At 39.3% G+C, this 18,547-nt stretch overlaps 1 protein-coding gene across 5 annotated transcripts in view; it reads right to left on the reverse strand.

Annotated features, from left to right (window-relative positions):
* Positions 1–18,547, reverse strand: part of LOC113542328 (probable E3 ubiquitin-protein ligase HECTD4) — a 161,291-nt gene that overhangs the window by 16,387 nt on the left and 126,357 nt on the right. For all 5 annotated transcript variants that reach the window (XM_026939767.3, XM_026939764.3, XM_026939765.3 and 2 more), the window contains exons 58-66: positions 14,070–14,200; positions 13,725–13,930; positions 13,090–13,269; positions 11,393–12,768; positions 11,105–11,312; positions 10,614–10,837; positions 10,338–10,483; positions 3,841–3,944; positions 2,938–3,061 (exon numbers count right to left, since the gene is read on the reverse strand). In XM_026939767.3, the coding sequence (XP_026795568.1) occupies positions 2,938–3,061; positions 3,841–3,944; positions 10,338–10,483; positions 10,614–10,837; positions 11,105–11,312; positions 11,393–12,768; positions 13,090–13,269; positions 13,725–13,930; positions 14,070–14,200 (2,699 nt within the window). The remainder of the gene's footprint in view (positions 1–2,937; positions 3,062–3,840; positions 3,945–10,337; positions 10,484–10,613; positions 10,838–11,104; positions 11,313–11,392; positions 12,769–13,089; positions 13,270–13,724; positions 13,931–14,069; positions 14,201–18,547) is intronic.

Genomic DNA, 18,547 nt, shown 5'->3' on the forward strand with positions numbered 1-18,547 from the left:
TAATGTGAACTTGTAATGAACTTGAACATGTAATGTGCTTACAGAGGCCTGTAGGTCACATGATGTAGCACATGGTGAATTTCAAAATTTTTGGAGATGGCCTTATAACTCTTACCAGATTGATAAGCAGCTACAAGTGCTTCCTTGAGGTCATAGCTTATGTTCTTTCTTCTTGGTATGATGCAGACACACACCTGAGTGCTTCAGAACACTACCAAAAGTTATGCTTTTATAGAGGTAGTCACACTTCTTGATGATTAACTAATCTTGTGCATTTCATTAGTAACACCTGGCTGCTAATTACGCTCTTAATGATTGTGGAAGTAGGAAGGGTGTACTTATTTTTTCCCACCTGGTTTCTAAATGTTGGTTTACTTTTTGAGAAAAAACAACTACATATTGAAATCTGTTGTTTTTGTCGTCACCTGAGATTATTTTACATTTACATTTATGGCATTTGGCAGATGCCCTTATCCAGAGCGACTTAGAATTATCTCATTTATACAACCGAGCAGTTGAGGGTTAAGGGCCTTGCTCAAGGGCCCAGCAGTGGTAGCTTGGTGGTGCTGGGATTTGAACTCTCAACCTTCCGCTCAGAAGTCCAACATCTTAACCACTGTGCTACCATTATTTGTTAGTTTATACATGTTGGTGAGGACCAGACAATTATTATTTAGGGCCCGATATATAAAAACATAGAATTGAAGGAGGGCGTACTTTCTTATTCCCATGACTGTACATAATATAAAATAACTAAAGCTACAGTGCTTTAAATAAGTACTGACTCTCCTTGAACTTTTCCATATTTTGTACTGTTACAACCTGGAACTAAAATGGACAAAACACCATTTGATTTACACAATATGTCTAAAATTTGAAGGGAATTTTTTTTTTTTACTGTCACACAAAGGTTAATTAAACAAAAAAGCACACATTTGTATTCACTCCTAGGTCTATACTGATAGCAAAAACAGCTGCAACTCTTCTGGGATATGACCCTATCAACTTTGCACACATGGGTCCTGATATTTTTGCACACATGGATTCTGACATTCTTCTTGCTAAATTTGCTCAAGTGCTGTCAAATTGGATGGAGACTCCTGGTGAACAGCAATTTTCACAATTAACATTTTGAGCCACTCCAGTGAAGCAGTATGCTTACGGTCATTGTGATGGTGGAAGGTGAACCTTCGCACCAGTCTCAAGTCTCTGGAAGACTAGAACTGGTTTTCTTCTAGGATTGCCCTGTATTTGGCTCTATAAATTGTGCTCTCAACTACGACCAGTTTCCCCAGTCCCTGCTGATGAAGCCTCACCACCACATGATGCTACCACCATCATGCATCACTGTGGGGATGGTGTTGTGTTGTGGAGTTGTGTTTCTGCCAATGTTAGAGCGATGTGCCAAGGTCAAAAAGTTCATTTTGGTCTCATCAGACAAGAGAACTTCTAACATGTCTTTTTGGCAAACTCCAAACTCATGCTTTTTTCCTCAATAATGGCTTTATTGTCATCATTCTTCCATTAAACCGAGCCTTGTGGAGGGTTTTGGTTATAAATGTCCTGTGAACAGGTTCTTCCTGTTCTAATCTGAGCTGTGGATTTCTATAGTTCCTTCAGAGTCACCCTTACCCAGTCACTGACTTTGGTGGATGGCCTCCTCTTGGCAGAGTGGAGGTTATGTCATATTCTTTCCATTTTTAGAATGAATTTAATGCTCCATGAAATTTTCAAAGTTGGCACTATTTTTTTTTTACAACCAAACCCTGACTGATACTTTCCCAGGACTTTGTCTCAAACTTGTTATAATAGCTCTTTGGTCTTCATGATGTTTGTTCTAGAAGTTTGTTTTCTAACAAAACCTGGGGGCTTCCTGGAACAAGTCTTTTTATATGTAGATCACATGACAGTTAAGTGCACACAGGTGAACTCCATTCAACTTACTGATTCACCTAATTAATAATGTGACTCTGATAGCAACTGGTTGCAGCAGAACTAATTTAGGGGTGAATGCTTATGTAAGCAGAACTTTTAAGTTTTTTATCTGTATATAAGTCTATTGATATTTGCGCAGATTCATGACATATAATCTCATTTAACTTCAGTTCCAGGGTGTAACACTACATTACACAACACAATGTGGAAAAGTTCAAGAGGGTGAACACATATGCATGGTACAGTACATAAGACCTGTTTAAACTTGTTGTTAAAAATTCTAAAAACCCAACAACATGCTTAGTTTGATATCAGCAAATTGACACTGTATACAGTACTGTGCACATCTTGTGCACCCTAAATTCTTTTATAAATTTTGTCCTGCATGTGCGTCCATAGAAGAGACCAAATATTTTGACAAATCATTACAAAGAATTTTATATGTTAAGAAAGGAGAATATTAAGTAATAGACCAGTTTTCCAATAAAACTTCATACTTCATTATATCTACAAAAGAACTATGGAAAGTTCAAGATAACTTCAAAAAAGTTCAAAAAAAGCTTGAAATAACCTATCTACTGGTTTCATTATAAAACTAAACCCAAGAGAATTGATGCATTTTTCAAACACAAACTGTGTTCACAGCAAATAATGATCTGATTTCATTTTCCATTGTTTACTGCTATATATTGTGATTAATTTACTGCACAGAAACTTTTCATTTAACTTTTCTGAATGCATCTTTGTGTCGCAGATGTTCAAGTATCAACATGTGCAACAATGGCATTTGCCTGTTTAAACGTCTTTATCAAGCTCTGCAATTTACTGCACATAGGGAACTCCCCATCCCTAAACTCCCCATGCACACTTTTAGACTGCTTCCCTCTGTGCCTCTCAAAGGCACACACACATTCACACATCATATTCCTGTTGATAAAAGACTGAATGTAGATTCTTTGCACGCTACCTTCTGAGTCAGACAGGGGTGGTGTTTATGCTAACCTTTCAAAGTGCAAGTCATAACCGCATGCCAGGATTGCCCTCCAAACACTGCGAATGTCCTGTTTGGCTCGATCAACAGTAAACTTATGGAAACCGTCCAGAGTTAAGTACTTCTCTTCTGGCACTGAAACATATGTAGATCCCAAAGAATCATAAATAAAGTTACATAAATACACTATATGGCCAAAAGTTTGTGGACATTGTTGCCACAAAGTTGGAAGCACATAATTGTAAAGAATGTCTTTGTATGCTGTAGCATTACAATTTCCCTTCACTGGAACCAAGGGGCCCAAACCTGTTCCAGCATGACAAGTATGTGCACAAAGCGAGGGCTATTAAGAGATGGTTTGCCAAGGTTGGAGTGGAACTTTCACAGAGCCCTGACCTCAACCCCAATGAACACCTTTGGGATGAACTGGAATACTGACTGCGCCCCAGGCCTCTTCAACTGAGATCACTCTCCGACCTTAGTAATGCTCCTGTGGCTGAATGGGCAAATCCCCACAGTCATGTTCCAAAATCTAGTGGAAAGACTTCCCACAAGAGTGGAGATTATTATAACAGCAAAAGGGGGACTATATCTGGAATAGGATGTTCAAAAAGCACATATTGGCATGATGGTCAGGTGTCTATAAACTTTTGGCCATGTAATGTATAAGCATGCACACACACTGAATGCATGTACACAAATCAACAACACAAAAACTTGCATACTAAATAGCCATGAAGGCTGCTACACTTTTTCATATATACTTTTAGAGAAAATATATATCTGGAGTTTTGCTAAGGAACATGAGTAACCTATGAGGATAAACTTCCGGACATAAGGGATATAAGCCCTGAATCATGTAAACTTGTACCTACATGGATAAACAAAGGAAATTAAAAGAAGCCAATATAAACCTTCTAACTTCTTGGTAGGCAACTTCTCAGGGTCTTTCTCGTCAGGCTTAGCTTTATCTGGAGACTTGGGCTTTAGGACTGGTTTCTTCTCACTTAATGCAGTCCTGGAAAAAAAAAAAACCTATAAATTATATTTGGACAGAAACATGACATATGCATTCTTGATGTACACTCTTACTGTTAATGATTAATTTACATTTATTCATTTGGCTGACACTTTTCCAAAGCAACTTATAATTGAGATATGATATAATTGAGCCCAAAGGCCCAAAAGCAGTAGCCTGGTGGTACAGGGATTTGAACTCAACCTTCCAAACAGTAACCCAAAGCCTTCACCACTAAGCCATCACTGCCCACTATTAACTGTTATGACAGAGTGAAGGCTACTGTTAAAAAACCTAAAGTCTACAGTAATTTCAACCTCTCCTTTCATCTCCTAACAAGCAGTGTGATGACACTTGCATATAACAATGAGGAAACACTTTTGCTGCTATGTACTTCTATGCTACAAGAATAAAAGTAAGTACTACTGGATGGGATAAGCAGCCCAAAGCCCATTTCTGCATCCATGTATTTGCAGAGACATTAGGAGATCATGCATAGATGGTACCAGTGATTCTGACCCCGTCTGCTCTCCAGACCTGCCTGATCCTTCCTCATGCCCTACTTCTGGTCGGAGTTCTCATCGCTTGGATACCACTTGCTGCTGCTGAGGATGGCCCCATATGGACAGCTTAAAGATAAGCTTATAAACCATGAAGATGGCTTTGGACTGTAATTGATACGAACAGTATCGATTGTATATGAATTTATATCAAGAATATAGATATTTCTGTAAAGCTGCATCCTGACAACGTCCATTGTTGAAAGCGATTTACAAACAAAACTGAATTGAATTGAACTGAATGGTCACATAGGTGTCATACTTTTGTTAAGCCATCATACTTTTAAGTAACCAAAGAATGTCTACTGGAGCAGAAATTAAAAAAACAAAATGAAAGTTTTGTGTTTCACTGTAGAGAGAATAAAGAAGTACAGCACAAGATGTGACGATTCTAAAGTGTACTGGACAGTATGCTCTTCGTTTGTCCCGCCTGGATGAACAGCTTCTCCATATGATGATTGGGAGAGCTATCAAAGGGGTAGAACCTTGTAACCAACTACCAATCACTGAAATGGTAACGAACATGACTGACATCTCAAATGTAAACATATCAGCACCAGTCAGATGAACAGTGTACTCAGGGCTGCAGTTTTCAGTCTGTAACCAAATCCATAACAGTTTTACGCAACTAGTATAGCCTTTTTTTTTATCATTGTAATTGGTAAATATTGTAAATAAATTGTAAGTATAAGGTTATTTTTGATTATTTGCATTTGTTTTTTGTTTTACCTGGAGGAGATTAAAAGCCTGGAGAACTGGTTATTGTAGGTTTTTGCTTTTTTTTTTTCTATCTGTTTTTCACTTGAATTTTGTCGGAGACCTGATATAAGTTGATATAAGTTGCTGCTAAGTTACTAGCTCAGTTTCAGTGGCAAACTTCTAATTTTGTTCACTTGATTTTGGAACGGTCTTTTGCCACAGCAATTTAGCTAGTATAAATAATGTACAGTGGACATACAAAGTCTACATACCCCTGCTAAAATTGAAGGATTTTGTGATATAAAAAATGAAATCAAGATAATTTATATCAGGTCTCCAACAAAATTCAAGTGAAAAACAGATAGAAAATAAAGCAAAAATCTACAATAACCAGTTCCCCAGGCTTTTAATCTCCTCCAGGTAGGCCTTCTCTTCGTTATCGGAGATCAGGCTCACCACAACAGTGTCGTCAGCAAACTTGACAATGGTGGTAGAGTTGGAAGTGGCCACAAACTCATAAGTGTACAATGAGTACAGCAGTGGGGTTCAGGACACAACCCTGGGGGGCTCCAGTGCTGAGGGTGCGGGAGGGTGAGACTTGTCTGCCCACCCATTCTGCTAGTGGTCTGCCTCTCAGGAAGTTGGAGATCCACTGACACAGGGACGGGCTAAGCCCTAGATCCTCCAACTTATAGTGTTAAATGCTAAACTGTAGTCAACAAACAGCATTTTAACATAATTTCCCTTCCTCGTGTCCAGATGGCTCAGGGCTGTGTGTAGGAGATGTGTGATGACGTCATTGGTTCAGTGATTGGTATGCGAACCAGGGATCCAGGGTGTCAGGTAATGAAGAGGTGATGAATTCTCTCACCAGCCTTTCAATGCACTTCATCACAACTGAGGTCAGGGCTACTGGGCGACAGTCATTGAGGCAGGCGGGCTGGGGTTTCTTAGGGACAGCAATGATAATGGACTATATAAAGCATGTGGGAATTACCGTCTGTGCCAGGGAGACGTTGAATATATCTGCGAACACTGGTGCTAGCTGGACAGCGCAGGCTCTAAGGACCCGACCTGAAGAGGCTTCCAGAAATCTTTCCCTAAATTCACTGGTTCTAGGCCTTCATTGCTCCTGGTGAGGTAACAAAATAGCTAGCCTGGCTACAACAGCAGTCTTCTCTCTATCCCTGAGAAGATATCCCTTATACTTCTGACTCATTCTCTTCTATCTTTTAAGAAAAAGATCAAGCCAACTTTCCTCTTGGCTTGTAAATAAAGGCGTAACTCACTAGAGAGGTGTTAGTGAGCCATCTGGGTCATCACGGCACCAAATTGTTAGAAATTTGGCAAAAATGAGTCAGAGTCCAAAAGACTGATGTTCTGAATTTTTAGAACAGTTATTTACTAACTGAAGCATACCTACAGAAAGGTTTCATAAGCTCAAATCTACAGATTGATCAGGCCTAGTATATGTAGGAAAAGAAGGAAGATGGGAGAAAAGGAGTAAAGGAGAACAGAGATAAAAAGGAAGGAGGCCTAATTGCACCAGTGTCTGGGAGTACTATCACGTCTTCTTGTGTTCAGGCAAACTGACACATCATACCAAAACACAAGGACATAAAGCATATGTAGAAACAGCCTAGGCATAACTGATCATGCATAATATGAAATATAATTCATTAAAAAGTTTGTAAGTTTGTAATCAACCTATATATTCATTAGAAGGTATTTACAGAGCCTTTACAGATGATGTTTGGGTTTGAGATAAAAGATGAGTATGAGACAAGAGAGCAGAATTTCAGTTTTCATTTCCGTTTTTACATCTAGATGTGTTAACCAACTTGAAAAATGCTCTTAGGTTGTTTCATGGGGACTTTAACATAAAACAGCAAGAAACCCACTGAATTAAATTTTATTTATATAGAGCTTTTAACAATGGACACTGCCACAAAACAGCTTTACAGAAATCCAGATATAAAACTTAAATTGAAATTTATCCTGAATGAGCAAGCCAGAGGTGACGGTGGCAACGAAAAACTTCCTGAGATGACAAGAGGAAGAAACCTTGAGGGGATCCAGACTCGAGAGAGAACACTTCTTAATCTGGGTGACACCACACACTACAGTAATCTCATGATGATCTTAAGGCTATCCATGTGGGGCCATCCTCAGCAGCTGTTCACCAGAAACAGTTCGAGTGAAATAAACAAGATATTCGATGATTTTATTTGCTAAAATATTGAATTCCACCAAGAGTGATGAAATATATAGACTCTTTGGTAAACGTTTTTCTGACGCATTTTAATTAAATTTTAGGGGAAGTCAGTGTAGACTTAAAGCAATTGCCTGTGATCAGCACGTTCCAGATGGCTTGTGCTCATTATAGCGCTGTATCAGATTGGAATTACAGTCAGACTGAAGAATTATATGGAATGCACCATATTAATTGTATTCAAATAATCCAATTCAGTTCAATTCAGTTTTATTTTATTTGTATAGCGCTTTCAATAATGGACAACATGGTCACAAATCAGCTTTACAGAAATATATAAATTCTGGATATAAATTTTAAATTAAAAAATTTATCTCTAATGAGCAAACCAGAAGCATTCAAAAGGCAGTGAGATGCCTTTACCTAACACAAGTAATGAATTTAAAAATAAACAACATTCAGAGATGAAAAATGCAATTTTTTTTAATTCCAAATTTATAATTTATGACTACTGTGTTTGAGTGTTGTGTTGTTATAGGAATATAATCCATGACGGGGTGGTGTGATGTGGTCTGACGCAAAGCAGAGGAGCCTGTTTTATACTTGACACATGCCGACACAAGCAGCATTGTTTACATACTTGCCTGCATATCTTAGATTAAGATTAAATGTGACATTCATTAGATGGCATGTCAGAGCCAAAACATCCCTGTTCATCAGATTTCCAAGTCAAACTGTAAAATGTTTAAAATGTTTAAATTGAAAACTCTGACTTTACATTTAAGCTTTTTTACTAATCTTGAAATCCAGAAGACTGGTAAGCAAAACTTACCTTTCAGTAGGTTTGAAGTCATGCAAGGTTTTTAAAATTCAAACACTAACTGTAATAGGAAAACTAGTTAGTTTTGTACTATCCTAGTAGTCTAGAATAGTACATAACTGAGCAGTTTGAGACACAATGCAAGAGTAGTTTGTTTACAGGAAATAGACTGTTATGATATTTCTAATTTTTTAATATAGAAGAATAAATCAAAAGAGGATTTATAAATCGAGTGATACCACCTGGGGTCACAACCCCTAGTTTGGAAAACTGTTGCCGTAAAGATTGTTCTAGATGCAGGGGATAATCTCCTTTGAATACTCCTGACTCGTACTTAAGAACTGCTGCTATAGTCATATAGACCCTGACGCTCATACTGAACATATTTAAAGCAGTACTGTTTATACAGTTATAAATGAATAATGATTTATAACCACATTATCTGTTGTCATCCAGAGGAAAATGGGTTCCCTTTTGAATCTCGTACCTCTCAAGGTTTCTTCCTCATGTCATCTCAGAAACTTTTTCCTTGCCATTGTAGTCTTTGGCATAAATCTACATCCAGAATTATGTAAAGCTGCTCTGTGACAATGTTTATTGTTAAAACATATATACAAATATTATTTTATATTAGATTTAACTGAATCGAATATGGAGAATTTGTAGAATATAAAGAATCAAATATATAAATTTAATTGTATTTAATATATTGTATGATATTATCAATACAGTCCCCTCTGAAAGTATTGGCAAGGCCAATGTTTTTTTTTGTTTTGTTTTGTTTTTGTGTGTGTGTGTGTGTGTGTGTGTGTGTGTCTCTTTTCTCAGCTTCAAAATGGCTTGCTTTTCTCCCATAGACAGCTCTCTGGTCTTCATGTTGGTTTATCTTTTTTTAACAACAAATGCAGTTTTCACAGACAAACCCCATGGCTCAAACCACGAGTAGACATTCAGAACTATTAATTGTTTAAACAATGAATCTAACAGGGTACACCTGGGCAACAAGAAAAACCTGTCAGTAACATGATCCAATATTTTTAATCACCTGAAAAATGGGCGGGTTCAAACAAAAGGTGCCATGTTCTAAGTTGTTTAACACATCTTAATGTAAATATCAGGAAATGAAAGCTGAAATATTGATCTATCATTCATCTTTTGATCTCAAATACTGCAAAAACAAAAGAATTAGCCTTGTCGTTCCAATACTTTAGAGGGGACTGTATTATAAACATATTTTCTGTTTTGCAAATCCGTTTGCTGCTGTCCAAACTTATCTATCTTTTCTTTTCTATCGATACTCAACACTTTCTATTAATTTAATCCACTGCATTTATCTTGAAGCACATTTTCTTTAGAAGCAGCAAATAAAGACAACTGTGTTGGTTATAGCTGAAATACAAAAGTAATTTCTTCAATATTTCAGCGTGACCATCCTAATGTTAATGTTCCTTTGTCATTAGTAGTAGTTTTACTTGTGACACTTGTAGCCAGAGACAGAGAACACTAAGGTTGTATAAATCGTATGTCCAAGGATCGTATGGAACACTGCAGGTATAATAAATATTATATTATTATTTTATAAAGAAATTTATTTAAGAGGTAATAATTGCAGTCAACAAGAGGAAATGTAGAAAAACTTTAGAGGAATTGTCAGTTCCAGGAGTTAGTGAGATAAAATGACAGATGAGGGAGATGCCTGAGTGTATGGTAATGAGGTAGCTGTAAAGGCTCCAGTAGAGTCAAGCTGATGCAGGTGATGAGATATATTATGACGGTAAATAAAAGTCTTAGTGATTGTTATTCTTAATATCAGTCATGTATATTTGCCACATTCTTCATTCCCCAAATTTCTTCACCTACCCCAAGCCAAATTTTAGATCTATTTGTAACACTAATCTTAAGGTGCTAGACAGGATGTTTTTTTCATGCAGGTGGTTAATGATGTATGCCTTTGCAGTCAGAGGTAATTAAGAGTAATACAAAAGAGGTACAGGCAAAAGCAATGTCTCAGGCAATTATATGCTTTGGTTTTTGGTCTATTTAGTTTTTGTAACAATACTTTTGGAAAAACACTTAATTTCTAAGTGTTGTGCGCAACATACCGTACACTGTTGAGAACAGACTTCTCTTTGATAGGGGGCTTGATGATGGATCTCTTTGTGCTGACCACTTTTCCCTGCTGTTGTTCCTTTCCTGACTTGCTGTACCTGCACTTGTTGGCCTTGACTGTGCCATATTTGCGAAGGATCTATAGACAGAAAAATAGTTTGCATGTTTTTCAACAGTAGATATAGATGAATAAAGATTAGGTAGACAACAGTAGCTTCATGTATTTGTTAAAAATGATTTGTTAAATATGTGTAAACACAAGTGCTAACCTGTGTGAGCTGATCTTCAAACACTTTCTTAGGAGGTCGTATGTGGTTGAAGAATACATGCAGAAGGTTACCAGGCATCTGTGAGTTGATTTGTTCTTTACTGAGATAAATGTCTGACACCTTCAAGGGCTTGGTTGGTGTAAGGCTTAGCATTTGTTCAGAGTGTACGCAGCTCTTAAAGATGTCAGTTAGCACATCTCGTGCCCCAGGGACCAATTTGTCACCTATACGAGTATGACATGTAGATTAGAAGTCTAAAACATTACACTAAACAGCTGTAATTTGGCCACGTTTTAAGCCTTAGAATAAAGGAAAGTATAATTGTAGACTATGTACAACGCAAATTAAAGGATTTTACAAGCCACTTTATTTTTGCGCTTTCATCGTGTGCCACTGTGTGCTATCGAAAAAAGAAATCAGATTTTTTTTTTTAATTAAATTTAGATATTATTCTTAGATCATACTCTTAAGCAACATGTAAGAATTCCAACCTCTGATGGTTTTATCAAGAAAGTAGTCCTCAAGTGCAGAACTGCCTTGTGTATCAAACAGGCTCTGATTAACACTGGAGGCAGTCAAGATCTCTTCAGTGGTTATCTCCATTAACTCCTCCTCTCCTTCAAGGCTGGACAGGCCAATGAGGTCACTGCTGTTGAAGAGACTTGCACGAATCTTCTCCACCTTGGCCCTGGCCCGTACCTGTAAGGGAGAGAAAGGCATCTTCCATCTGACAATGACCAAGATAGTGGCCCGTCAAGTAAAACATTCTTTTCACCTACCTCTATAACAGCATAGCCTTTAATGCGACATGCCAAGCTGGCATTAGTGTCTAGCGAGGTGACTGCATACAAGGATCCCCCATCTGATACTGAAGCTGTCTCTCCACTTTCAAGTTGCTCCCCAAAGCTACCGAGACTACCAAGGCTTCCTGTGCTACAAAGAGAGATATCAAGGCTTTCCTGACTGGAGACTATACAGGGGTCTAGCGGTGCCTGTTGCTGGGTAGGGGCTACAGGTTTTGTCACAGCAGCAGCTAACAGTTCCTGATCCACAGAAAGTTCACTGGCAGTTCTGGAGAACCCCTGAGAGGAGCTGCAAATGGAGGTCTGGCTAGCTGAAGCTGAAGCCGTCATGCTCAGAGCTGGGGTAGCACTACTGGAGCCATCTGGACTTTCCATACTGCCTGGAAGAAGCTTTTCTGCTCTATCATCTTGGGATCCTGTGCTCTGAGTTCCGACCACAGCTCCTTTGGTCTGCTTTAGGTCTCCTGCCTGAAGTGGAATAAAGATTTCATCTTTGAAGAGACCCCCATGTGCATTGCAAGCCCTTCGGATTGCATTACGCACCACAGCTTCTTCCAAGTGAGTTGGAATACCGGAGAGCACCAGCAGCCGACTATGAGCAGTTGGACTGACCAGGGCCTGGCAGGCGTCGGCTACTGCATCCCCAGTCACACTCAAGCCTTGGGGGTCCTTGTATGTCAGGTGCCGTATAATCATGAGTAGTGTCAGCCCACGGTGGAACCATAACATGTCTTCTGGCTTTCCTCCAGCCACATTCAATAAAGCACTATCACTTTCTGAAAGCTTTGTGCTGCTCACAGAGCCCCGTTTTCCTGAAGCTGTAGTTGCAGCACCTATGGCTGCTGTTGTCCGGTCTCGCTTCAGCTTGACCTTCTTGCGCTTTGATAACAAACTTGGGCTTTGTGGGGTTTGGCCTGGTGATGACGATGAAGAGGATGAAGAATCACTAAGGTTGGGTGTGCTGGATGAGGAAAGATTGCTTACAGCCAACCCTCCACTGGCCACGTTAACCTGCAAGGTAACCTCCGCCACAGCAAGGCACACCTCCATAAGGGCATGGAAGTATGTAGAGAAGCGGCTTTGATCAGACGATAGTGCTAAGGAGCTTCCTGAGGTGCTTCCACTAGCCAGCCCCCAGCTTTGAGTCTCACAGTCATAAAGTTTTCGGAGCTCTGTCTGGAGAGCCATGAGCACTGCCAAGCAGGGACTGGGGAGTAGAGCAATGGAGCTTGACAGGCCTGAGGAACCCTTACGTTGTTCCAAGTGATGGATCTTGCGGAAAAGCTCAGCAAGCAAATGAAAGATGAACTCTTTGATACAAGGTGCAAGATCAGTAGTCCACAGAAGCCCACCTTATGAAGAAAGGAAATAACTAAATAAGATTACCTGACCTACTGTACTGTCATTAAAGTCTTTAATTTTTGAAGAACTGCAGTGATAGAATTTTTAAATATTTTATTTACATGAATGTATTTTTAATGTATTTATATTTGGGAACATGCTCTACACCCAGATTACTGTAAAGCTGATTTGTACCAATGTCTACTGCTCAAAACACTAAACAAATAAAATTAAATTGAATTATTTTTATATAGACATCTGTTAGAACAACTGGTGAAACTAAAGAAAGAGCTAGATTGATACGACCAACCAATCAAAGAAGGCATCTTTACCAAGTAGCTCCACAACCTGGAGAAGCACAGAAGGAGGCATGGTGTCCAGCTCTTCCTCTGGATGCTCACTATTCTCACGCACAGTCCATTTCAGCAGCTGTTCAGCAAAGGCCATTGCCAAGGGAAACTCCACAGGCAGAGAATGCAGTACTAGGACAACCCCAGGAGGTGGGGATACTCCTGGTAAAACAAATAATGAGAATATTTAACATTATTATTTTATATTATGTATACACCATTATGTGTAAATGAAAATGCTGTGTGTGAAATTTTCCAGGAGATCAGCAGTTTTTGTAATACTCAAACCAGCCCTTCTGGTACCAACATCCAAACCAACATCAAAGTCAGAGATCACACTTTTTCCTCATTCTGATGTTTGATGTAAACATTAACTGAAGCTGCATTAACTGTATCTGCATGATTTTTTGCATGTGTGCTGCTGCCACATGATTTGTTGATTGACACTCACTGCTGCTTTTCTGCCACCACGGTTGCAAAGTGTGATTATTTGCGTTACCATATCCTTCCTGGCAGCTTGAACCAATCTGGCCATTTTCCTCTGACCTCTCTAATTAACATGCTTGTATATGTATATACAGTATATATAGAACATTTTGTATATACCTACAACCTACCCAGTTTTATGTGGACTTTATCAGTGGGTATTATGATGCTAGGGTATTGGTTGGTTGTGGGAGGAGGCGTAAGGCCTGTATTCGAAGGTGAAGCATCCAGAGGATAGCACACAGTCTCCATCAGATTCAGCTGGCCATTACGTCGAACCTTGTGCCCCAACCCATACATCATTACACGAGCCCAGGGAGCCTTATAGAGAGAAGAACTAAAAGACAAAATTAATTTGAAAGAGGTGTAGTGCTCTTCTAAACAAATGTTTTATGTGACAGTCTATTGGATTATTGGACACAGTTTTGCACTAAAACCTCTAATATAACCATCGGTGAAGAAAAACTTTTACTTACTCTTTGCGGCAACCAAGCTGATTTTCTTTACAAGAAACCACCACAAATGCAGCACCAGGGAAGCTGACATCCATGCTGACCTTTGACTCTGAGATTGGAAACTCCTCTGATGTGAACTGCTCCGGAGCATTCTTAATTTTCAATAATAGAAAAATATATAATATTTCATATGTAAAGGCTACTCAGTCATCCTTTTGGCCAAAAACAAATGACTGTCTTTACATCTTTACATGTATGATCACATGAAGTTAAGAGTAAAATGTTTTGTAAGCTTTAAATGAGCCATATTATTCTACATAATGGTCACTATGTGTAGATCATGTGATCAAAAGGTTTAAGTAGAAGCAAAGTGGCTGTAGATGATTATTTGTATTATCTGTTCTATTGTTATTGTGATTATTTGTTGGATTCTTGTTCCTGGCTGACAGGAGTTGAACATGATGTAGTCTTCTGCTGTTGTAGCCCATCCACCTCAAGATCTGATGTGTTGTGCATTCTGAGATGCTTTTCTGCTCACCACAGTTGTAAAAAGTGCTTATTTTAGTTAATATATTCTTCCTGTCAGCTCAGACCAGTCTGGTAATTCTCCTCTGATCTTTCTCATCAACAAGGCATTTCAGCCTGCACATAGGATATATATATATATTTTTTGCACTATTCTGTGCAAACTATAGAGTCTGTTGTGTGTGAAAATCCCAGGATATCAGCCGTTTCTTAAATATTCAACCCAGCTGGTACCAACATCCATGCCATGATCAAAGTCAGAGATCACACTTTTTCCCCATTCTGATGTTTGATGTGAACATAAACTGAAGCTCTTGACCTGTATCTGCATGATTTTATATATTGTGCTCCTGCCACATGATTGGTTGATTGGATAACTGCATAAATGAGAAGGTGATCCTGTTAAAGTGGACGGTGAGTGTATACCGGTCATTCTACATGGTGTAAATTTATAGTTGGCAAAGTTTCTTTTTTTTTTTTTTTTTTTTTAAACCTTTGTGTATGGCAGTAACTAAGATTTAGAAATTATTTAACCACACCCTAATACACTTCATAATATACGATTTTTGTGATTTTGTCAATACAATTTTCTATTAGGCTTTAATTTATGTAACTAAACTAAAAATTGCATTCAATTTCTTAGTTTATGTCAATTTTCCAAAAAAAAAAAAAAAAAAAAAAAAAAAAAATATATATATATATATATATATATATATATATAAAATATATATATATATATATATATATATATAAAAATATATATATATATATAAAAATATATATATATATATACACACACACACCCGTGTGTTTTAAGTACTGACCTTAACATTTTGGTTGGTGACTTAACTCACGGAATAACCCAGGGATTCACAATCAAGGGTCATTTTATTTACCAATGGGGTCACACGAGAAACTCAGTCAATCAGCGTCTTGCTGAAGAGACGCATACGGAAGAGACGCATTGGTGATCGGTTCCGCCCTGAGATCAAGAGTCAAGCTGTTCGGGTTGCGTACCGGGATGCAAGCTTTTCTATAAAAAGTTTATCTTTGATAGCTTCATAGTTATGTACAAAGTTAAATGGCACGTAAATTATATCTTTTAAATATAACAATATATGTGAGGAAACCACTATGCAAATATACATAAAACAGATTTACAAGCTCGCTCGTCTTTGTCACCCTCATACTTTAACTTATATATGTTGCAAACAGCCAAGAATTGTAACAAACAGGAGAAAGAACATCATAGGTGGCCTTACTCACAGCCAGATCAGGGTGTCACCCAAGAAACAGTAATCTATCCCCCGTCTGGAACTCTGTGCTGTGCTGACTGGGGCACAACTCACCAAAGCAGTCAGAATGGAGTTGAATCTCCACCACAGTCCTCACTTGGCTACATTCAGACTCTTGTCAATGTAAAGTAGCTGAGATAAAAAAGACATTACAGACCAGCACACTTAGCGTTATGTGCCATCCGCGGGGTTAAATAAGCTGGGACCAGGAAGCCACTGGTACCAGGGACCATTCCTGAAAGATCCTCCAAATCTGTGGCCAGAAACCCCATATCCTGTGGCCACAGATGATGACAAGCGCCATAAGGTGGCCCCCTGCTCCCTTGCCTGTTTCACAACCAGCTTATCATTTTCTGACATCAGCTAGTATAAGACTTCCGAAGAGATGTTGAAGGCCCGGGCCTGTCACAGGGCGGCGGGTATTAGTCTCACAGCCAATCACTACAGCACTGCTGAGATCAATGTCATTCAGCAAGCTCAGCAGGAGTGCTTCGCCTCCAAACTGGAGAGATTAGCAGTGGGTGAACCACTTCACAGAAGCAGCCATCTATGGGCATTAGCCTCTGAACTTGACCCTGAAACCCAATTGATCAGAGTCAGAGGTCGCCTACACTACATCCCTTATTTAGACCCAGATGCAGTACACCCCACTGTTCTAGACCCAAAGCACCCGGTCACTAAGCTTCTCATGACTCCAAACTCCACAATCCAGGCCCTGAGAGAGTCTTTGCCAAACTTTGGTGCAAATACTGGATTCTTCGTGGCAGACAGGCCATCAAGCAGTGCCAGTGTGGTTGTGTGGAGTGCCAGAAGTGGGGGAAAAAACCTCAGGTACCAAAGATGGCAGACCTCCCTCCAGCCCAGTTACGTTTATTCGAGCCTGCCTTCTACTCAACAGGTGTGGATTGCTTTGGTCCATATACTGTTAAGGTAGGCCGGAGAAATGAGAAGAAGTGGGGCATCCTGTTTAAATATCTGACCATTCAGGCAGTTTACACTGATCATCTCCACAGCCTCAACGCTGATTCCTTCATCATGGCTCTCAGACGCCTTATAGTGAGACAAGGAAAGCCCTTCGAGCTCTTATCTGATCAGGGCACTAACTTTAAAGGAGGAGAGAGAGAACTGAAAGAAGCATTCTCAGCTTTCGCCCCTGAACTGCAGAGACAGCTGGAAAGCCAGCAAATCAAATTTCTCTTCAATACCCCAACTCTCTGCACTTTGGTGGCAGCTGGGAATGAGAGATTTGTTTGCTGAAACAGGCCTTGATGACAACCCTTGGAGCCCAGTCTGTCACCTTCGAAGTAATCTAAACTGTGCTGGTGGAGATTGAAGGGATCTTGAACTCCAAGCCTTTGGGTTACACTTCATCTGATGTGTCCAATCTGGACCCCATCACAGCAAACTCCCTTCTTATGGGGCGGCCAAATTCCTCCCCCCCACCCACCCCTTAATATACTCAGAGTCTGAACTGATCAGCTGATGGCACCACAGTCAAGTCCTTGCTGACCACTTCTGGAAACACTGCATCAAGTTCTACCTACCAAGACAAAAGATCAGACATCCAGATGGGCACCATAGTCATGATTGTTGACCCCCAATTTCCCAGGGCACTCTGGCCAGTGGGCCAGGTGTCTAAGGTATTCACTGTAGCAAACAGCAGAGTGAGGACAGCCCAAATTAAGGTGGGGGGACAAGCTGTACACATGCCCAGTCAAACGTCTCATACAACCTGCCATACCTGATTAGAGCAAAGTTACTGTAAATGGCATATAGGTCCTAGGCTTTTTTGTTACTGCACATCTTTCCTTCTGGAAATCTGGAGGCGGCTGTAAAAAAGGCCACTGTTATGGGCTAACTAACATGCTTTTGCTCAGTCTCTCCCTACTATTACTTGGCTGGCCAGCACACAGCATCCTCCCCGTTTAGACAATCAGCGTCTTTCTTGGAAGAGATGAGCAGGTGATCGGTTCCGCCCCGAGTTCAAACGAGTCAAGCCGATTAGGTTCCGGACCAGGACATACAGCTGTGTGCGTGATTGTAAAGTAAGTAAAATACCTTTAGTTGGTTTCATATCGTAGGCATATTGTTCTTTCTCCTGTTTGTTGTAATTTGTGGCTGTTTGTGATGTACATAAGTGACAAATACGAGCGATCTTGTAAATCTGTTTTATGCATATTTGAATAGTGGTTTCCTCACATATATTGTTGTTATATTTAAAATGTATAATTTACGTGCCACTTATTTATAAATAGGGTCAAATATTTAGAGTGGCTCCCTTGATCTGTAACCCGCTCCTTGGCACTTATTAGGTATAAAATTTCAGCTGCTCACTGTTGATGCTACACAGAGAGTGTATCTGAACATATGATGGCACATTTTCTTTCTATTTATTTAATAATTGTTTATGTTTCTAATCTATTTTGTTCATAGTGATTATTAATATTATGAATATGCTTATGTTATTTGTATTATATTTGCCTTTTTATTAGAAAACCACATACAAGCACAAGCTCAACTGTATCCCTACTTGATTTACCCAGTGTACTGAGTGTGGTGATAATAAGTGGGTTATTCCCGCATACCTGATCATCTCAAGTAAAGTCTCTAACCAGACAGCATTTAGCAGGTTTGTTTTCTTAACTGACATTCTTAATTATAAATGGGAGAGAGCTACCA

Source organism: Pangasianodon hypophthalmus, chromosome 24 (genome assembly GCF_027358585.1).
Source record: "Pangasianodon hypophthalmus isolate fPanHyp1 chromosome 24, fPanHyp1.pri, whole genome shotgun sequence".
NCBI lineage: Eukaryota > Metazoa > Chordata > Actinopteri > Siluriformes > Pangasiidae > Pangasianodon > Pangasianodon hypophthalmus.